This window comes from Pygocentrus nattereri, chromosome 7 (assembly GCF_015220715.1).
Source record: "Pygocentrus nattereri isolate fPygNat1 chromosome 7, fPygNat1.pri, whole genome shotgun sequence".
Classification (NCBI taxonomy): domain Eukaryota; kingdom Metazoa; phylum Chordata; class Actinopteri; order Characiformes; family Serrasalmidae; genus Pygocentrus; species Pygocentrus nattereri.
The window spans coordinates 24,401,945-24,424,982 of record NC_051217.1 but is presented as its reverse complement, the minus strand read 5'-3'; the positions used below and the strand labels follow the sequence as shown (position 1 = coordinate 24,424,982).

The 23,038-nt window shown below is 41.3% G+C and overlaps 1 protein-coding gene across 20 annotated transcripts in view; it reads right to left on the bottom strand.

Moving 5' to 3' along the window:
* ppfia1 (PTPRF interacting protein alpha 1) overlaps nucleotides 1–23,038 on the bottom strand; it is a 115,636-nt gene that overhangs the window by 53,039 nt on the left and 39,559 nt on the right. For all 20 annotated transcript variants that reach the window (XM_017719530.2, XM_037539834.1, XM_037539838.1 and 17 more), the window contains 7 exons: nucleotides 21,837–21,938; nucleotides 16,075–16,239; nucleotides 13,703–13,777; nucleotides 11,634–11,735; nucleotides 9,787–10,008; nucleotides 8,307–8,453; nucleotides 1,399–1,533 (listed from right to left, as the gene is read on the bottom strand). In XM_017719530.2, the coding sequence (XP_017575019.1) occupies nucleotides 1,399–1,533; nucleotides 8,307–8,453; nucleotides 9,787–10,008; nucleotides 11,634–11,735; nucleotides 13,703–13,777; nucleotides 16,075–16,239; nucleotides 21,837–21,938 (948 nt within the window). The remainder of the gene's footprint in view (nucleotides 1–1,398; nucleotides 1,534–8,306; nucleotides 8,454–9,786; nucleotides 10,009–11,633; nucleotides 11,736–13,702; nucleotides 13,778–16,074; nucleotides 16,240–21,836; nucleotides 21,939–23,038) is intronic.

Sequence of the window (23,038 nt, the reverse complement as noted above, 5' to 3'; positions counted from 1 at the left end):
CTAAAGACTAACACCCTGTACATCAGGCTCTAAGTTAGGTAATTACAGTATGTTCTCAATCAAAATTACCTTTATGATTTAAAGGCAGTGTGGGCTAAATGTTAATGGTGTAACATTTTCACTATAGTATGCAAAAAATTAAAAAATAGTGTGAAACAGTGTATTGTCATATGTATAAAGTCTAAATTACATGTACTGTTGACTTTACACTCACCTGCCACTTTATTAGGTACACCTTGCTAGTAAAAGGTTGGACCCCCTTTTGCCTTCAGAACTGCCTTAATTCTTCATGGCAGACTTTCAACAAGGTGTTGGAAATGTTCCTCAGAGATTTTGGTTGGTTATTTGAGTTACTGTTGCCTTTCTATCATCTCGAACCAGTCTGCCCATTCTCCTCTGACCTCTCACATAAACAAGGCATTTTCGTCCACACAACTGCCGCTCACTGGATATTTTCTCCTTTTCAGACCGTTCTCTGTAAACCCTAGAGATGGTTGTGTGTGAAAATCCCAGTAGATCAGCAGTTTCTGAAATACTCAGACCAGCCCGTCTGGCACCAACAACCACGCCACGTTCAAAGTCACTTAAATCACCTTTCTTCCCCATTCTGATGCTCGGTTTGCACTTCAGCAAGTTGTCTTGACCACGTCTACATGCCTAAATGCATTGAGTTCCATGTGACTGGCTGATTTGCGTTAACAAGCAATTGAACAGATGTACCTAATAAAGTGGCCAGTGAGTGTATATTTCACTGTTGTCTGAATAAAACCTTTCCAAAATTGTAACTTTCCAGGAGAAGGAAAAAACCTACTTTACTTTTAATGTAAGACAATGGAACCAGACGTCTTTACCAAGTCATTTTGGGCTGTTTCTTATACTCTATTCATCATGAAATCACAATGTAAAGGACAACAGGCGTTTTCAAATGCCATCAAAAACTGAAAAACAGCAAAAAATGGAGATATAAGGTTTTGATCTGACAGCAGTGATGAGCCAATTTCAGTGCACAACTGATTTTAATTCACTGCTATATCTAAAAGTCTACTAAATTTAAACACCACCAATATCTACTTATTGAAATGTAAGTGACTAAATAAAAATAAGTCAAGTAATAAATAAATTGATTCCTATAACAAACCACAAAATATGGCCAAATAAATTTGGCTCCTGATCTCTGCTGTTAAATAAAAGCTGCTAAGCCAAGAAGTTGATCCAAAAAACAGGACAATGAGTGACTGAGTGTCTTTTCTTAGTAGTTCCTGTATCGCCCGCTTATTCTCTCGCACGCACACACACACACACACAAAGAGAGAGGAAGGCCGAGGTTACTGTGTAGGACCGTTCACGCAGGCGTGCTGAAGACCACCCTGAAATGAAAGCATCGCAGGCAGCACTGACCTTGGTGAGGGCGGCGACTCTCTGAGCAAGCTCCGCCTCCACCTCCGGGAGCGTCTCAGCTTTGCGGATGGTCTGCTGAAGTTTCTGCTCAGCTAGCTCCAGCCTCTCCTGCAGCTGCCTGTTCTTCTCCTCCGTCTGTCAATCAAACACCAAAGCAGCATTATTACAGGTACAGCGTCAATCTCACTCCATCCACTGACACTCAAGAGCAAGTCATAAACTCTGGTTTAAGTAAAATTGTCCAAAGTAGACCAATTCTGTCTGAATATCACTGGATCACTGGTTGACCGGGAGAATTCCCAGTGGGTAAGTAGTGTTTTGAGCACACCGTCACTCAGACAAACTATAAAATGTTATGTCCAAGTGTAAATCTGGAGTAATTAAGGGGTTAAACCAGCCCCCTCACCTCATGTGGTTCAGCCCTGGTTTGCCGAGTCTCGTACAGCGAATAGAGATTAATAACAACAACAACAATAATAATAATAATAATAATAATAATAATAATAAAAATAATAATAATAATAACAACAACAACTTTGCTCATAGATCACATTTTATGCCAGTGGCAGCTCAAAACGACTTTAAAGACAGGAGACAAAGCTCAACAGTAACATAAGAAACTATAATTATCATTTTAAAATTATAGACAATAAAAGATCAGATTAAAAGATAAAAACCAAAGAGACGTAGAGTTTTACTGAAGCTCCGAGTTAAAGAGGGGTAGAGTTTTACTGAAGCTCCGAGTTAAAGAGGTGTAGAGTTTTACTGAAGCTCCAAGTTAAAGAGATGGAGAGTTTTACTGAAGCTCCGAGTTAAAGAGATGGAGAGTTTTACTGAAGCTCCAAGTTAAAGAGATGGAGAGTTTTACTGAAGCTCCAAGTTAAAGAGATGGAGAGTTTTACTGATGCTTTGAGTTAAAGAGGCGTAGAGTTTTACCAAAGCTCCGAGTTAAAGAGACATAGAGTTTTACTGAAGCTCAGAGTTAAAGAGCTGAGTTTTCAGATATTTATTTAAAGTGAGCTCTGAGCTTGACTGTCTAATAAAAGCTGAACTGAGCTCCACAGTTTAGAAGCAGAAGAACTGAAGGAGCCTCTCCACGTTTCCTCTGTTTTACTGAAGGTGTCTGAAGGTCAGAATCTGCAGATCTGAGATCATAAACAGACACACATTCAGGAGCTTTAAGGTCTTCTTCAGAGAGCTTTAAACTCTCTCTAACAGACCCAGGCGGTCAGTGCAGAGTGTAACGGGGTGATATGAGCTCTCTGTGTCGGTGCTGTGAGGATCCGCGCTGCTGCGTTCTGTACGGGTTCTAGAGGATGGACCGTTTTCTCCAGTAGGAAGACCATTACAGTGATCAACTCTGCTGAAGAAACGCAGCTACAAGTTTCTGACTTGCTCAGAGATGCTGAAATCAGCTTCTTATTCTCATCACTGTTCCTGCTGCACTATTTAAGGTGGAACATAAATCTGAATAAGAAGCTAGCTTTACCCTTGAGAGATGCAACTTATTAAATTCAACACTACGACTACACGCACCCACAATTTGGGGGGGTGGAGTTTATGAAGAAGCACTCAAGGCAGGGGTGTGTTTGTTTGACTGTTGAGTTCCAATGTCAACAGTCCTTCTCCAGAATCGTACAGTGCTCCATTAAATAATAGCTAAATAATATTCTATACAATAAATCTGAGAATATATAAAGATAGCTAACGCCAGCTAACTCTACTAACTGTCCTGCTGGTTTGTGTTGTGAGTGAATGGCTAGACTTGTTCACAGCGCCAGATTGTGTCCCGAAACAGCTACTGTTGAATGCAGAGTCTTTGAACTTTGAATACTGGGTTGAGGAGCATTTTATGAAAAATAAAATAAAAAAAATAATAATAAAATAATAAGGCACATCTATCTGTATCATCTGCCCTGATCTTAAAACAGCCAGCTAGGATGAAAAAACACAAAGAAGCTACAGTAGCTCAGCCCGAGGGACATAAACACAGAGATATTACACGAGAAATGCAGGAACAAGAATATGAACGATAATGCAAAAATGAGGGTCAATGACAAATATGCCACTTTAAAACCATAATTCTGGAAATTGATAAAAAATGGAAATGTTTAAACGATTAAAAGAAAAGAATGTATTCAGCGTACTGATATTTGTGTAATGGGCTGCTTTCAAGACTTTACCACAGAACACGAGGGGGAGTAAGTTATGGTGAATAACATCACGGCTATGAAACAGTTGCAGATAACATCTGACAGGGAGAACATACCACCTCCTAAACTACAGCAATACTGTATCGGCTTTAATATCAGCAATTCCTTCTGTCTGAAAACAGCAGTAAACTTAATATATGAGTGTGCAGTAAAGCAGGCTTTATATTGGACATTCATTGGATATTTGACATTCTCAAGTTCTTTAGAAATGAACATGAAAAATATCAGGCCAATGTTTTCTCACTCCTGTATGACAGTGAGCAAAGTTCAATAAAATACATTTCCAAATGTGTGGTGTTAGATTCCACTGAACACATTTCAGAACCACAGATGAACAACGCTTTAATCCAGGGGTCACAACCCAATTGTCATTTCCTTGTCTCAACAAAAATAAAACCACCTTGAGAGTCACAACATGTAACGTTCATGTTAAAATCTTGGCTGTAAACATGTCTCTGTATGTGCTGATGTCCTAGTATAGGCTAAAAATATCTAATAAACAAAAATGCAGACTTACTTTGCTCTGCTTTAAGCTCAGCTATAGCTGCTTTTCTCACATCTCCAGAGTAGAACAGATTCCTGTAAAATGTCTCAACGTTTGACTTTTACGAGGTTGAAGTCGTTTCTCATTCACCTGCTTCTCATTTTAATTTTCTCATTCCACCTTAAATGGCACCAGTATATAACTGCTGAACCATTTAAGTTGGAATGGGAAATTTTGAACAAGAAGCTGGAGAATGAGAAGCTGACTGTTTTTGACAGATTAATCGTATCAGGAAACCAGCTAGAGTGATTATAAATTATAATATTCCAAATTATCGATGTTCGTCTTAAATCTCTCTCTTTGCCGTTTCGCAGCTACTAGCTGGGCAAGACTGTTGTCTGTGTTGTTGTGGTGACCATCAGTCTGAGCTGATCTTCAGGGTTAAAGGGTGAATCAGCAGTTCTACATTAACTCCAGCGTGTAAGACCATTTACTGTTAAACTGTGTTGAACGATCAGCAGAGCTTTATTTTACTGTAAAGGAGGATTATTTTATTACCTACAAACCTAATTCACCTGTGGAGCCTCAACAAGGCAGAAAAGAGCCACGTGTTGCCAACCCCTGCTTTAACCATTACGGGACCATTTAAACCAGGAGTGTGGGCTGGTTGTCCAGCACAGTTTGGTGAAAAAAATCATATAAAAATCATATAAAATGCAATAAAGAGAGTAGCTCCTTAAACACACATTCGTAGTCTGCTTAAATGAAGCCACTCTCTTCACTACAGGAGATTTGATGTGACTTCATTGTACAGTTTAGATGGTCCCTTAGCAGTAAAGTTTGGTGGAGGAGGGATGATGGGCTAGGCTGATTTTTAGGGTTTGGACTCTCAGTTCCAGTCAAGGTTGGTGTAAAAGCTACAGCACACAGCTACAAGACATTTTACACATTATCTGCTTTCAGCTTTGTGTCAGCACTTTGGAGAAGAGCCTTTCCTGTTCCAGCATGACTGAGCCCCTGAGCACAAAGCAGATCCATAAAGACATAAAGACCAGTTTAGTGTGGAGGAACTCTAGGGGCCTGCACACAGCCCTGACCTCAACCCCACTTGTCAGCCCTCTTGTCCAACAAACATCAGTGGTTGGACCTCACACATGCTCTTTTTATGGAATGGACACAAATTCCTACAGACACCCTCCAAAATCTTGTAGAAAGCTTCCCAGAAGAGTGGAAGCTGTTATAGCTGCAAATTAATATTAATATCCATATTAATTCCCATGGCTTTGGAGCGGGATGTCCAACAAGCTCTTACAGTGATGACGGTCAGGTGTCCACATACTTTTGGCCAGCGTAGTGTAGAAGGTGTGGAGAAAAACCAGAACGCCTGTATTTGTGTGAGCATTTCTCTACAGTAATGTGGGTGTGTTGAGGGTCCTGCTGTGCTGAGTGGTGTGTGAAGTGAACAGTGAAAGCAGTGAGGAGTGTGTGGGCACTGCCAGGACACTGTGGGGTCTTCCGGTTACCCAGAACAACAGCGCACATACCAAGGAAGAGGAGAGGAGCAGAGAGGCTCTAAATAAATAAATAAATAAATAAATAAATAAGTAAATGATTAAGTAAGTAATTACACAATTCCTCCCTGGCTGATCGAATCCAAATGTATTCGATCAGCCAAGATGCCAGTTTGCTTCTTTAGTTTTAGCACTGGAGCTACAAAGCTAATGTAGCTAACAAGTAATAAAAGCTAATACCCCACTGATTAGCACAGTGCTAACTGCAGGCCTAAATCAAACAATCTCTTGATTCTTATTTTTAAATATTTACACCTTATAAAGCTCAGCTCCTCACTGCTGGGCTTTAGTTACATTCAGGGACTCATAAGCCTTCAAAGAGGGGGGGCAATTATTTATTATCACCCACCCCTAATTCTTCAGTGACATGAAGCTGAAGTCAGATATTCACCAGCTTCTTATTTGGATTTTTCCGTTTGGGAAATTTAACTATACTACTTGCAGTTTGTTATGCTTGTTATGAAGAAAAGGACCATAATACATCGAAACAATATTAAAGTAAGTTAAAACAGTGGTTACCATCATTTTTTAACATAGAAAAGTCCCACATTTATGGGTGTCATTGGTTTCTTTGGTCTCTTGTTCTCCGATTTGCCGGTTTTTCTTTTTTTTCCCCTCATATCGCTCTCTTTGAGTCTCAGAAAAATCTCCATTTAGAGGGTTGTGTAGCCCCAACACTGGGGCTATGGGGTTTTATTGGGCATGGGTTTACAAATCATTGGAGGTGTGTTCTGCTTCTGCTGTAGCGCTATCCTCAATCCATGTTCCTTTAGGGGCAGTCGTGGGCTGGAGGTTAGGGAACCAGCCCTGTGACCGATTGGATCAGCTGACAGTCCATGACTGAAGTGCCCTTGAGCAAGACACCTAACCCCCAACTGCTCCCCGGGCGCCATGTATAGGGCTTCCCACCACTCCGGGCAAGTGTGCTCACCTCCCCCTAGTGTGCATGTATGTGGGTGTTTCACTGCAAAGATGGGTTACATTTGCACATTGCACATTTTACGTGTGCAAAACACAGTTGGCAACTGGTTCTAAATTCTAAATACAGACACGGCTTTGCGTATTATGAATAAATAGTGGCCAGTTCACATTATAGCACAATATTACTTACTTAATAATAGACCGGCACAAACAGCCTGTTTTGGTTTTGCTGTTTCTGTGAAGTCATTAGCATATGATATATGTCTACACAGCCTACATCACTTCAGCCCCACCCACTCACACTAGAGTTATAAGGAATGCTTCAACCTGGATTGCTTCATGAATCAAGCATATTGGGCAGCCAATGAAAACAGAGGTCATTACCATATATCAGTTCTAAAGGTACAGTAACAAAGCAGCCTGTTTAATTCATAATTAGTAAGTGAGGGTGGAAAATTGTCATGTAAAAATTAATGATGGCTATTTTCAGAAAGCACAACTGCACAAATGATACCTAGACGGCAAGAGAAGAGATCAAATACAAGAAAAGAGTAGGATACGGGCCCTTTAACAACTCCAGGGCAGTTAGCACCACACTAATTGATGAGTTATCTACATTAGCTTTATAGCTTCACTGCCAAAATGAAAGGAAGCAAACTTCAGACACCAAACACGTCCTGGCTGAGTGACTAGAGCTACGTCTACACAGCAGGCAAAAGGTAATTTGGGCCACTTCTACTTGCTTTGGGCCTGCTTTCAGTGGCCCAAATCCAATCTTTTCCTCATATGTGACTCAGATGTGTGTCTGTGTGTCAGTGTGAACTGATAAACACACTGAATCTGACATTTTCAATTCTGATTTGAGACGCTTTCCTACGTGGCACTGAAATCTGATCCATATCCAATCTGCAGCAATGCGACTCAGTCTGACCAGTCAGATCGGAATTCATGCGTTTTATTCATGAGTTTTACGTCAGTCCAACTCGACATGTGTCATAATTTTGCGCTGCTAAGACTCAAAAATTTAGGCTGATGTTTCTGTACCAAAAAAATTAGAAGAGACTCGTCCAAAACCCTCCATGTTCCAAGAGATTTTGAAAGAAATGTCTGAACCCTGCCGCAGGAGAACGAGGCTGAAACGTCAAAGAACAGTTAAAAGTCTAAAAGCAAGTTTAAAGAATCTGAGGACGCGAACCAAAGAAGTGACCGTGCCCTTTTTACACCACATTCGGAGTGATGAGCCCAGCTGTCAGTCAGTGAAGCTTCATGATGGCTCCTGTGATGCTGGTGAAGATGAAGCTGATCCTCTGGGAGTGACTGGCGTTTGTTGGCAGTCATGATTGTTTACCTCTGGATGAGTCACATGCCACTCTGTTCTTTCGTGCATGTGGGTCAGTTTAGGAGCTGATCTGTTCAGACTGTCGCACACAGATCAGATTTAAACGATAATCTGAACAGCCAAACAAACAAATCAGATTTGGTGAGAAAATCAGATTTGGGCCTCTTTTATCTGTGGTGTGAACGTAGCCTAAATTAGGGGTAAGAGAGGTGTGGATTGCACTGCTCTTCAGAATAAACACATGATCTAACGGAAGTTCTCTCTTTACATTATACTAAAATGAATCTGTATTTAATAAAAACAGAGCTATAAACATCATCGCCTGATTTCAGACGCTGGTTCACAGAAAGCACTGAAGAGCACAGTGAGGGGATTCTAACCTGGCGGAAGAGAGACTCCTTGTTTGCGACTTCATTCTCCAGTTTGTCGTTGAGGTCGTGAACAGACGTGGCCTCTCTCTGAGCAGCCAGGTAGCGTTTCTCTAGTGTGGTGATCCTCTCCTCCATGTCCTCCTTCTGAGCGATGGACTGAAACACAACATCAGCATATAAAACTCAACTCACAGCAGCTCACACTGGACTGTTTCTTAAATTTGGATAAATAATGTTCACAATCTCATAAAAATCTGATTTATACATATCATGGCATGGAAAGTTAATCAATGATCCATCTTTAGAGTTTTAACCTGGCTTACAGATACAATTCACCCAAGAGTAATTTCTGTAAGAATCTCAATACAGTTGTATGAAAAAGTTAAAATGACGTTTTATTTTTTCTAATATGAAAAAGTTAACATAATTCACAGGGAACACTTAAATATGGCATGTCTGCATATATTAGTGCACAGTTTGTATTTATTTGCTGAATTTAACAAACCGGAAAAAAATAAAATCAAAATATTAACGCGCTGTAACTTTTGCACATCCCATTTTCTATGCTTTACGTTTTCCCAATATGTTAAATTCGGTGAATAAACTGTGATTGTGCAATAAAATGTGCAGAAGTGTGTCTGTGTAGAGAATGTGTTCACTTATTAACACTTAAATCAACAAAAACATGGAATTTGACCAAGCGCACACAAACTTTTGCATACATCTGTAAATATCCTTATTTTTGACTAGCCACAGCAACTACCCGGAATTACTATATAAACACAATTACATTATTAAAAGCAATCAAGAGTTGTTTACAGCTGCATTATTAACTGGCTTTTTGTCAACCATCACTTCTTAGACAATCTACAACACTAGCCATGTTTACATTGACCCTGATAATCTCTTAATATTCTGACTATGAGCTCTATCGGAATAAAATATGTCCATGTAAACACCTCAATCGGAATACATTAGTCGACTGAACGAGGTGGGTAATCCTGTAAATAATCCGTTAAATAGAAGAATAATATCTGTGTAATGCCTGTATCTGATGACATTCTGCATGCGTGTTGCAAGTTTATACAGTTCAACACGGCTGAGCAGAAACTGGTCTGCAGAGGAGACAAAGTTCATGCTCTGATGACATGTGAAAGACGTTTTCCTGAGTGACATCATTTTAAAGCAGTTAAAAACACAAGCACTGCTCACTGCTGCTCATCTCACTCTGACTGGACTCACGTGATGTTCGCTGTCATGGTAACGTCTACACTAAGCGGTTCTCTACACGTGTGCAATTTTGGATCTGATTACTTGTAGCAACTGTGAACTGAGATTTTCATCAGATTGTTGAGTACAGTGTGAACAAACACCCCAGTTTTAATCTGTAATCAGAATGAACTTAATCAGATTGGTAAAAACTTTCTGTATGTAAACACAGCCACTGCTTGCTAATTACACCACCATGGAGGAATTCTTCAGTGCTTACCTCTCGCAGGTCCCTCTGCAGTCGCGTGTTCATGTCCTCCGATTTGATGAGGTCTTTGCGGGCCGTGTCTAGGTCCTCCTCCAGCTCGCTGACTTTGTTGCTTAAGGAGACCACACGCTCCTTCATCTGCAGGAGCTCTTTACTCTGCCGGTCCATCGCGTCCTGAAGCTCGGCCACCTTCCCTCCTTCCTCCTCCGGACCCAGAGACCCGTCCGATGACCTCTGCAGCAAAACAGAACCGGAGGAAACACTTTACGTCACGAAACCAGCTCAAATCAAGCGATTCTGAGTGGTTTGGTGTGAGATGTCTTTACAGTGGTGGTGATAGGAACCAGGCGTCGCCATGACTACAACACAGATATAGACATTTTATTTACCATCCAGAACCACCAGAGAACCTGCACAAGTCCTCTGAGTTTATATGGAATGTTGATGATGGAAAATAGTGGAAAATCTGGAATAATATTTCTTTTGGGGCTATTTAGCCTCAAAACACCCTGCATGTACCCCTCCACCACGACTGGAGCTCAAAATCTTCTCAAAATCAAATCATGTTTATTGTCACATCACAGCTTTTAGACGGGGACGTCTGGTTCCTATCACCACCACTGTGAACAGTTCTGACTCGGTAAGTTTCTCTAGAACAGAGCATTTCACACCAAACCAGTCTAAACGACTCTGTTTACATCTAATTTAATTATGTGGAAATTTTTACATTTTAAAAAAAATTTTACATTTTAAAAAGGATGTTCCCCTTGTTATTTAATGTAAGTGAATGTAAAGAAGTTTAATTCCAATCACACCATTCTGACTCATATGTCTCATTTCACACAAAACCACTCTGAACGACTTTCTTGACATCTTTAATACTTAATTATGAAGAAATTCTAAAAGAAATGTTGGAATACCACTTTAAGCACAAGATGCCCCTTGTTTTTCGACAGAGCTACTCTGCATTCTCTTGGTTCTTAGATTAAGCTAAAACCTGAGCCAAGGATGCTTTGGTCACCAGGCACGCGGAGAGGTCACTCAAGTTCAGCCTGTCTAAAAAGTTCAAATCTAATTACACTAAAGAGTAGCTCCTACAGCTGGGAGCCAGACTTAACCCCCCCAACATTCAGCCTAATCTAATCTCAGAGAGGCCCTTTACATCATCATATGACTCATATTTGTGCTGCAGAATCAGAGTCCAGTCGCCCCATTTCACCCAAAACAAGGCTTTCAAAACGTGAATGAATGAACTAACACCGTGCAGACAGGAAGTGAACTTGTGATTACGCTAGACTGGCTAATAGTAGCTAGGCCTGCAGCTTAAAGGGCCCATATCACAGAAAACTGAATTTTTTTTAATGAAAGAATTTGATGGTGTGTGTCACAGTTTCTGCCTGCCTGCCTACCTACCTGTCTACCCATCTACCTACCCACTTACCTATCTATATACCTATCTATCCACCAATCCAGATAAATTCAAAATGTATCTTTTTTATGGTACATGGTGAAATGATGCCAACATAAGAAAACAATGAAGATTTCCTTAAGAAAATAATTAATAATCCTAAGAGAATAAATGAGAACTTTATTTTTTTCGAAAACTGCATTTAAGAACATTCTTATGAACCTCTCGGTGTTTGTCTTAAGAACCTTTACAAGCTTTTTCTTAGGAAAGCTTTAGTGAATCCGGCTCCAAGTCTGCTGGAGGTTACACCTCCACACACTTTGAGGTGTGTCGACTAGAGTTTCTGCCAAACTATCACCGTAAGCCACGTTCCCAATTATGAAGGTGGAATTACTGCTCTGGGTTGTGAGAACTGAGAAGTGGCCCGGCAGGCCTTATGTGTTTAGGTTACCTTGCCATTGGTGCTCGGCACACTCTCAGAGTTGTGGTTGATTTCCGTCTGGCCGTCGATCAGCACTTTCTTCTGATTGTTCTGATCTCGAAGCACCGCAATCTGGAAACACAGGGCACAGATACAGCTGCATGCAAAAGTTTCAACACCCCCAGTCAAATTATGCTGTGTTGATTTTCTAAGAGTAAGTAAGTAGATAGACACACAGACAGACAGACAGACAGATACATAGACAGATAGACAGACACACAGACAGATAGATAGACAGAAAGCCAGATAGCCAAACAGATAGACAGACAGAGACAGACAGATATGCAGATGCATAAAAAGAAAGTAAAGATAATAAAAGAATAAAAAATCTAAAAATACACTAAAAACAATAAAAATAACGTGCAGTATAAGAACAAGAAGTAAACTGCATGAACACTATGCGGCAGACAGAGCAGTGGTGCGTCTTGGTACACGAAAAAAAAATCAATTTAACCAGAAGCAGCCAAACTCTGCATATGCTGGAAACACAGGGCTACATCAAAGACCACAGGTGACTTTGACAATCAATTGTTGGCCCTAATTTAAACATCTGTGGTTGATTAATAGAGCTGGACAGAGGAAAAGTTCACTAAACTGAATGTGTAGTGGACAAAGTGGACGTAGAGCAGTATATTCTGTGTCTGGAACGCTGAATTCATAACTGGAGTCTGTGTGTGCGCATGTGTGTGTGCGCGTGTGTGTGTGTGTGTGTGTGTGTGTGTGTGTGTGTGTGTGTGTGTGTGTGTGTGTGTGTGCGCGCGTGTGCAAGTACACTGGTTTACATCCACATGTAAAACACAAAAGATGAAATCTGGGTCATTCTGAGAGCTCAGTCTACTGTCAATCCTAATCCTATCACTCAGTGAGAGAGAGTGAGAGAGAGAGAGAGAGAGAGAGAGAGAGAGAGAGAGAGAGAGAGAGAAAGAAAAAAAATGGGAAAAGAAAAAAAGGGAGAGAGAGAAATTGGTAAAGAAAAAGAGAGCGAGAAAGAAAGAGAGAGATAAAAATGGGAAAAGAAAAAGCAAGAGAGAGAAATGGGAAAAGAAAAAGAAAGTGAGAGAGAAAAACAGAAAAAAATAGAGAGCGAGAGCGAGAGAGCGAGAGAGAGAGAGAGAGAGAGAGAGAGAGAGAGAGAGAGAGAGAGAAAAATGGGAAAGGAAAAAGAGAGAAATAAGAGAGAGAGGGAGAAATCGGAAAAAGAGAGAGACAGCGAGAGCGAGAAAGAAAAAGAATAAGAAAATCTGCAGAAAACATTTTTGCACTTTTCATTCATATATATACACACTTAAATATGGTGCTTCAAAGGTTCTTTACTAGAGGAAATGATTCTCAAAGACTCCTCTGCAGGACTAAATGGTTCTCTGCATTATGAAATGGTTTGTCTGACTGATGGAGAACGTGCTGAATAGGTTCTATATAGCAAACAAAAGGGTTCTTTTATTGTTCCAAGTTATGCATCGTAACAATAAAAAAAACCCTTTCTGGGTGCTCTGTAGACACCTTTTCAAAAGTTCTATATAGAACCATCTACAGCACATGCCCTATCAATTTGAAAAACACTTTAATCATGCAAAGGTTCTTGGAGTGCGCAAGGTTCTATATAGAACCATTATCTTTACTAAAGTCTTACTAAAAAGCCTTGAATAAGCATCTTTTTAAAGTATAATCTTGAAAAAATGCAGACAAATATTTATGTAATCTAAAAACACATTTTTGCACCCAAATTGCTCAGTAATCTTTAAAAAATCCATAATAAATTCCTCTGTATTCTAAAAAAAAAAACAGCTTTTTGCATCTTATATTTTCCTGTAAACTTGAGAAAAACCTCATGGATTTCTAAGGAGCCTACAGAGGGAGAACTAATGCAGGCAGAAGAAGGCCAGAGAGGTGTTGAAACGGTCCGTCCTGCACATTCAGCTCTGCCCGTTTAGCCTATTGCGGAGTTGAAGTGACACGAATATCAAAGATTACATGCAAAAAATTAATGCTCCGCAGACGAGTGTGAACAGAACTGTGTCTGAGTGAGAGAACCTCTTCACCTCTTTATGAGAAGCCGTTAGCTGCTCCTCCAGAGCGCTGCACCTCTCCAGAGCAACACGCAACCGCTCCCTCACCTGGAAACAACAGAGCATTACTACATTCATAAAGAATAAACATAGCAGCAGGTAAACAGCATTATACAACCCCATTTCCAAAGAAAGTTGGGACGCTGTCCAGAATGTAAATAAAATGGAATGCAATGATTTGCAAATCATGTAAACCATGTTTTTAAAGGAAAAGCTACAAAGGCAACAAATCAAATGTTGGAACTGAGAAATTTTATTTATTTATTTTTTTAAATATTTGCCCATTTTGAATTCGATGCCAGCAACATGTTCCAAAAAAGTTGGGACGGGGGCCTGTTTACCGCTGTGTTTCATCACCTCTTCCTTTAACAGCACTCTGTAAGTGTTTGGGAACCGAGGGGACGCTGCTGTAGTTCCGTAAGTGAAATGTTTTCCTGGTCTGGTTTGTTACAGGATTTCAGCTGCTCGTCAGTTTCAGGGTCTCATTTATTATTTTTCACTTCATAATGCGCCAATTGTTCTCAGTGGTGACCGGTCTGGATGCAGGGAGGCCAGTTCAGTGCCCGGACTCTTAAAATGGAACAATGCTGTTGTAATACATGCAGAATGTGGTTTTACATTGTCTTGCTGAAATAATCAAGGCCTTCCCTGAAAAAGACGTCATCTGGATGTCAGCAGATGTTGCTAAAACCTGTATATATCATTCAGCATTTATGGTGCCTTCATAGATGAGGACGTCACCCACACCATGTGCACTAATGCCCCCCTGAACCATCATGAATACTGGCTTTAGAACTGTGCACTGATAACAAGCTGAGTGGTCTTCAGCCCGGAGGACAGTGTCCATGATTTCCTAAAAGAATTTCAGATGTTGATTCGTTGGACAACAGGACACTTTTCCAATTCCCCTCAGTCCATTTTAAAAGAGCTCAGGCCCAGAGAAGGTGGCAGCATTTCTGGATCCTGTTTATATTTGGTTTCTTCGTTGTGTTTTAGTTTTAACAGCATTTGTGGACGCAGTGATGAACTGTGTTCACAGACACTGGTTTTCAGAAGTGTTTCTGCGCCCATGAAGCGATTTCCACTACAAAATCATGTGATCTGCACAGCATTGCAATTTGTCTGTATTTACATTTTGCACAGCATCCCAACTTTTTTGGAAATGGGTTTGTACATCAGTGAGTTCCAGCCACGCGAGCTGATTGGTTGAGAGGTGTCTAACTGTGCTGTTATTTCACCATAACATCACAGGTTTCTCACAAACACCATCACTTCACTGAGATGCAGTTGCTAAGCAACTACTTTGATAGCTGTAAGAGACGCTCAAGCCATTTGAACATTTTTACTTCTTATTTTGCCACAAACAGAAAACTGACACTTAAGGTCACTTTTGACCGACAGCCGATTTGGTCCAACTCTGAAGACGAGACGACACTAAATTCCCAAACTGTCATCACCACTGAGCAGCTTTTCAGTTGGCAGCTGTGACAGAAGAACAGCTAAACAACCTGGAATCAGCCAGAAATTAACCCAATACCATTCACCAAACTAAATAGGCTGTAAGAAGATTGAAAATCTGAAAATTGACCAATCTGAGCTGAACCTGATATTGGGTCAGTTTCATGGCTCAGTCTGATTTGGTCAGACTCTGAAGATCAGACCACACGTTTGTATTGGGTTCATTTCTGGCTGATTCCAGGTTGTTTAGCTGTTTTTCTGTCTCAGCTGCCGACCGAAAAGCTGCTCAGTGGTGACGACAGTTTGGGAATTTAGTGTAAGGAGCTGGAGAATGAACTGCCTGCTGTGCAGCGAGTGGGCGGAGCCTGTTACTCAGACATAGCAACAAGCTGGTCGTTAAGGAACTATAATTTGGAGGAAGGAACTGAACATTAAAACATTCATTGGCCCGTTCACGGCCCAGTTTATTAATTTCTTACTGTATTTATTTAACTGTTGTATTAAAGCAGTAGAACACTCGAGGAGTGAGTTATCACCAATAACATCACGGCTGTGATGATCTACAGAGACCAAATCACAGCATGATGTTATTTCATGATAACTCCCTCTCGGGCTGTACTGCTTTAATAATAATAAAAAACACTGCTACTCAGTGTTTCCCACACACAGACTCACAGTGGAACCCCCCCCCCCCCCACACACACACACACACACACTTCCTGGAATTAATGCCACTTTAATGTCGTAATTCTACGACTTTTTTCCTCAAAATAGTACAGCTTTATTCTCAAATAACAGTGGCCCTAAAATGTGTCATAGAGAGCTCAGTGCTGGCGATGCTAAAAGGTCTGAGATAAAACATCTCCTGAGCTCTTCTTCTGCTCTACCTTCTCATCCAGGGCTTTGTGGTGCTCAAACAGAGACTTGAGGGCCTTCAGGACCTCCACCTCACTGGACACCCCGGCTGGAGACTGGGCCTGACGTTTCACCACCGTCATCCTCAGAGAACGCTCATGACGGGACACCAAGCACTCCAGATGTTCCAGCAGCAGCTGCACAAAGAGAGAGAACAGAGGGGAGATTTAATGCAAAGGAACTTCCTTGCAAAACTCGAACATCAAATTTTTCTGAAATGCTGCTCCATAAACAGGATCTGAAAAAATACCTGCATGGTTAAACAGCTAAAATGTAAACAAAGTGCATCAAATGTCTACAGGCAGTACACAACTCTGTGTTATTAGGTTCCTTCTTAAAATTTTTTTGATGAAGTTTTTGATAATGTTGGCTAATTTAAAAAAAAACTGGAGCCCTTGAGATTTGAAAATTGCATTATTCGACATGAAAACGATGAATCGCTCAGCCCTACAATCAACCATTTCACATTGAACCACTCGGTGTACATCATACCCACTGAATCGTGGAGGAATTTGGAATAATGGTGGAATTTCCCTTTAAAAGTGCCATGTTTCAATTGTCTACTAGAAACCCAGTGTCAACTCAGCACTCTGCTTTTCTGGAGTTCAGTAAGCAAATCATCAAATATCTGTTTGAAATATCAGTCAGATGTACACAGTCCAGTGTGAGTGACCGTTATAAACCCTTATCTGCTGATACAGAGTCTGAAATCACGTGTCTTCGGTTTAAGGCCTGTTTGGAGTGCCCAGGAGCTCAAGCCCCTCATTTTCCCAACTGTGGAGTCCAGTGGGACTCCAGCAGGGGAGCCAGGACAATAAAGCCCGAACTCATCCTCTACACCCCGCACTAATCCCTCGCTCCACCCCTCCACGCTCTGGGCCGCTGGACCGAGGCCAACTGTGTCAGGCGCTCGGGGGGCAGAGGGATTAGAGCCTCCACACGCTTCCTCAGAGCCACTTGGGGCCTTCGGGGCCTCTCGGAGGGGGGGGGTTGTTCTAACGTCCCTCAGATTGACATAAAGAAGCCGGCCATGTGCCCCTGGGCCCCTGGAGACACGTGAAAGGAGGTGAAGGTTCACATTTTCCTAACTGTTATCACTGAGCTTAATCCTTCAGCATCAGCAGACGATATTTCACCAACAAAAGATGGTCACTGATACACAAACAGCAGTGCTTCTTCGTGGCATGATTTTTAACACAGATATCAGCTTTTATATATCAAGATCAAAGAGTCTGAAGAAGAAGAAATGATGAACTGTTTCACACCAAACCACTACGAATGGCAAAACTTTAAAAAAAATATTATATATATATATATATATATATATATATATATATATATATATATATATATATATTCTCATTGGATACTTTGTTCTGTACAAAGTTGAATGTGCTGACAACAAAATCACAAAAATCATCAATGGAAATCTAATTTATTAACCATTGGAGGCCTGGATTTACAGTCACACACAAAATTAAAGTGGAAAAACACACTACAGGCTGATCCAACTTTGATGTAATGTCCCTAAAACAAGTCAAAATGAGGCTCAGTATTGTGTGTGGCCTCCATGTGCCTGTATGACCTCCCTACAACGCCTGGGCATGCTCCTGATGAGGTGGCGGATGGCCTCCTGAGGGATCTCCTCCCAGACCTGGACTAAAGCATCCTCCAACTCCTGGACAGTCTGTAGTGCAATGTGGCGTTGGTGGATGGAGGGAGACATGATGTCCCAGATGTGCTCAATCGGATTCAGGTCTGGGGAACAGGCGGGCCAGTCCATAGCTTCAATGCCTTCATCTTGCAGGAACTGCTGACACACTCCAGCCACATGAGGTCTAGCTTTGTCCTGCATTAGGAGGAACCCAGGGCCAACCGCACCAGCATATGGTTTCACAAGGGGTCTGAGGATCTCATCTCGGTACCTAATGGCAGTCAGGCTACCTCTGGCGAGCACATGGAGGGCTGTGCGGCCCTCCAAAGAAATGCCACCCCACACCATTACTGACCCACTGCCAAACCGGTCATGTTGAAGGATGTTGCAGGCAGCAGATCGCTCTCCACGGCGTCTCCAGACTCTGTCACGTCTGTCACATGTGCTCAGTGTGAACCTGCTTTCATCTGTGAAGAGCACAGGGCACCAGTGGTGAATTTGCCAATCCTGGTGTGTTCTGGCAAATGCCAAGCATCCTGCACGGTGTTGGGCTGTGAGCACAACCCCCATCTGTGGACGTCGGGCCCTCATACCATCCTCATGGAGTTGGTTTCTAACCGTTTGTGCAGACACATGCACATTTGTGGCCTGCTGGAGGTCATTTTGCAGGGCTCTGGCAGTGCTCCTCCTGTTCCTCCTTGCACAAAGGCGGAGGTAGCGGTCCTGCTGCTGGGTTGTTGCCCTCCTATGGCCTCCTCCACGTCTCCTGGTGTACTGGCCTGTCTCCTGGTAGCGCCTCCAGGCTCTGGACACTACGCTGACAGACACAGCAAACCTTCTTGCCACAGCTCGCAATGATGTTCCATCCTGGATGAGCTGCACTACCTGAGCCACTTGTGTGGGTTGTAGAGTCCCTTTCATGCTACCACGAGTGTGAAAGCACCACCAACATTCAAAAGTGACCAAAACATCAGCCAGAAAGCAGAAAGGTACTGAGAAGTGGTCTGTGGTCCCCACCTGCAGAACCACTCCTTTACTGAGTGTGTCTTGCTAATTGCCAATAATTTCCACCTGTTGTCTGTTCCATTTGCACAACAGCTGTGAAATTGATGGTCAATCAGTGTTGCTTCCTAAGTGGACAGTTTGATTTCACAGAAGTTTGATTTACATGGAGTTATATTGTGTTGTTTAAGTGTTCCCTTTATTTTTTTGAGCAGTGTATATATATGCTGAGAGAAGAAATGCAATTAAGACACTGAATATGCTAATGATGTGTCTTTATAAACCCATTCCAAGAAGACTAGTTACATTTACTCAAGTAATTGTACTTTAGTAAAATGTCGATGGATTTTTACTCCACTGAGTATTTTCTTTTAAATACTTTTAATTCTACTCAAGTGAGTAAAGGAATCTTTTTACTCCGTTAGATTTTAGCCTTTTCATATTTAGATCCTAATCTCATTTTTGTGTTTTGATGGTGGCAATATTTCACTGCTGTCGGAAGAAAACCTCATATCTCCAAAATGGTAACTTTACAGGAGAAGGAAAAAACTACTTGACTTAACAGAATTTTTTCTAAGGCACTTTGGGTCAGTTCTTTTAGTCCATTCATCAATGGAATTCACACACAGTGTAAAAGGTAACAGGTTTTTTCAAATTAACTAACCCCCAACTGCTCCCCGGGCGCCGTGGATAGGGCTGCCCACTCCAGTGTGCTCACTGCCCCCTACTGTGCGTGTTCACTAGTGTGTATGTATGTGAGTGTTTCACTGCACAGATGGGTTAAATAAGGAGGTCTAATTCCACAGTGTGCGAACACAGTTGGGTAACGGTTCTAAATTCTTACCATGTAATCGGTTACTTCTCAGACTTTGCATTTTAGACCACAAAGATCTCAATAAAGAGAAGAACATAGCTGCACAGTCTGCAGTTCCTATGCTGATAAATGCTGGCAGTACTAAGGAGTTCCACTACAGTACTCAGTACTTAAAGTATTACTAGTGTTAAGTACTCAGTACTTAAGTACTTTTTAGTGTAAGTACTCGGAACTTAGTGTTAAAGTGTTTATTCTTTTACATAAATGGTGGCAACTGTAACAACTGCAGTTTCCCTCTGGGATCAATAAAGGATTCTGATACTTAAGTAGACTTCTGACCTGCTACTTTTGTATGTCTACCGAAGCTGCTCTGGGGAAAGGACTTTTACTTGTGTAATCATTTCATGCAAGTGTACAAACCTTCCCTTGAGTACTGATTTAGGCTTCTGTAGCCCCCTCTGAACCTGATCACAAAGTGTCCGTGTTAGTTTTGATGCTGCTTCAGTAGCTGCAGCCTCAGACAGCTGAGTTTGTGAGCTAACATCTCTGAGGAACATCAGACTCTTTTCAGAGCCAGTTCATTCTCGCAAGTCCTCACCACAGTTCGTGCTCTCTGTTTCTCTCACATTCAACACCAGGAAAACAGAGATGTTTATCAGCTCATCATCTATCTAGCTTTAACTTTTATAACTCCCTGAGACCACCGGTGGCTCCAAAACGCACTTCATCATATTCTTTACTTCATAACTTTCATATCACGCACTCATCACTTTAACTGCTCCATAAGCTCAGTCCAACTGCACGACTGTTTATATCTGCACTATTTATACCCACAGCCCTTAATCTGTATGTGCCTTATATCACTTTAGTGCTCATTTCAGGACCTTCTTATATTGCTATTTTTTTTCTACAATTACAATTCTACTAAAACACAACAAATGTGTTTTTAGCGTCTATTTAAATTCACACTTTTCCTGTTTACCGTCTATTTAAAGTTACACCACGGGGTCTGAGAGTAACTACGTCCTGTACATATTGTAGTATTGATTTTTCATAAGCTACAATCAGAAGCTGGGCGTCGTATGAGGCTGGAACTTTTCTTTCCAGTCAAATAGATGGTGATGTCATTTTAAACCCTTATAATAAAAGAAGCTGAACTCAGTTTGTTTTTCTACTGAAAGTCGACCCGTTTTCCCCAAATCTGGGCTATAAACTATGAACAGATGGCGTCTCTTCAGTGATCTGCTCTGTAAACATTACTTTTATAAAATAACACAGAGCGTCTGAGATTTTTGGCTTTCAGCAGTAAATTGTAAGCGTATAGTGATGTGTAGATCATAAAACACGTTCTGTTAAAAAAAAAAGTATTTCATGCAGTTACTGAATAATCTGCCTTACGATTTGGGCGTGTAAATTCAGATGGAAAAGCCGAAATACACCCTGGAGAATAAGAGGCTAAATTTAACCGATCAGATCACTGATTCTTGGCCAAAAATATGCTTTACGGTCCACGTGAGAAAATCTTCTTTTTTTTTTTTTTTTTGCTTGTTTCTTGGTTTTTTTTTTTTATAGCATCTGGCAGTGCAGGAACGATAAGAGCATTTGTGAGGAGTGAAATGTTGCTCAAATGTTGAAACAAAACGTGCTCTGGAAAAAAACGAGTTGAATTCCTAGAATCGGCGCAGTTCAGCCGTTTGGTGCTGCCTGAATTTGGGTGGAGTGTTCTTTTACTTGGACCTGAATATGGGTGGAGTGCTGTTTGGTAACCTGAAAATGGGTGGAGTTGCAGGTCAAAATATAGCTAAAGAAAAAGTCTGACAGTTCCACACCATCCAAGGGTCTCAAACCACCTTTTTTTGATTTTGATTGGCTCTGCCCGAAGAGTTTTACTCCGTCTGGTAAGCACTTCATGCTTGTTAGGGAAAGAGGAGGCATCCTGAACTCAGAAAGCAGTGGGGCATCGCTCAGTACTTTGAAAAGTGCTGGGTCAAATGTGGGGCCCGCTTGCCATTGTTGTTCCAGTGGCCCTGTCTGAAACACTAAATTAAGCAAGAATCTTTGAACAATTATCATAAAAATCTGAAAATATTGTTAAATAGGAGTGAAATTTGTCCTTTGCAGATGGTTGATTCCAGCGTTAGTTGCTGACATGGTGACGAGATGAATCAAGACTACATTTATCTCAGGATTTGAGAATATTTTACATTAAAAAAGGCAAAAGAGATGACATTCCACTGTGGGCTGGACTCCCAACTCATCCCTACCCGTGTGTTGTTTCTCTCGGCCTTCAGCTCCGCGATCTCCTCTTCTCTCTCCAAAAGCTGCTCTCTGCACATGTTCACCTCCTTAGTCAGCGCCGCAAACTCCTGAACACAGAAACACAGGGGGGAAATGTCAAAACAATGCATATCAGCCAACATTTTGGTTTAAAAAGGGAAAGAAAAACAGAATTTAAGTCAAAAGCCAAAAACAGGAATGATTTCTCAGCAAAATAGCCATATAAGGTCATTCACAGTTAACGCAAACGTTAACCTGGAAAAAATCTGAAAAGTTAATGTGGACGTTTTTTTTATGATGACCTGAAAATCAACAACAGAACAAAACGAGCAGAAGATTCAGACGCTTTCTTGAAGGGGAACTCCACTGATTTTCAAAATTTCAAAATGTGGACAGAGCGGTTCTGAGCGGTTTGGTGTGAAACGCTCCGGTTAAGATAAACTTACCGAGTCAGAACTGCTCACAGTGGTGGTGATGGGAACCAGACGTCCCCCTCTAAAAGCTCCTCACAGAAAGTTCCTACATGAACTTTACACCTCACACACAGACTTATGCAGGGATTTTGAAAAATTGGTGCAATTCTCCCTTAAGAGGAGGCTCTTTCCCATCACACCCCTGGAGGCAGTTCAACAGATTAAACGCACCACAGCTTCCAGTGAATAGACGAGAGACACTTTTCACCACAGAGGGCAAAACTCGAGCAACTCGACTCAGCGTTAAGAACGTAAGAATGCATGAGACGAACTTTTGTACATTTTTGTACTTGTTTTTGTACATTTTCAGGACCAAAATAGGAGCAAAAACAATATTCCTGACTCTGTGAAAGTGCAGTTTACATAGGGGACATACACATACATACATACATATATATATATATATACTTAGATACATAAACCGTACTGTGCAAAACTCAGACCACCGTTATTTAGTTTCCACGCAAAACAGCCAGTAAGTACACAAAAACAAATTGAAATGATGTGGTGGTAGTGTGCTACTGTGTGCTGCGCTGGTCTGAGTGGATCAGTCACAGCAGTGCTGCTGGAGTTTTTAAACACCTCAGTGTCACTGCTGGACTGAGAATAGTCCACCAACCAAAAATATCCAGCCAACAGTGTCTTGTGGGCAGCGTCCTGTGACCACTGATGAAGGACTAGAAGATGACCAACACAAACTGTGCAGCAGCAGATGA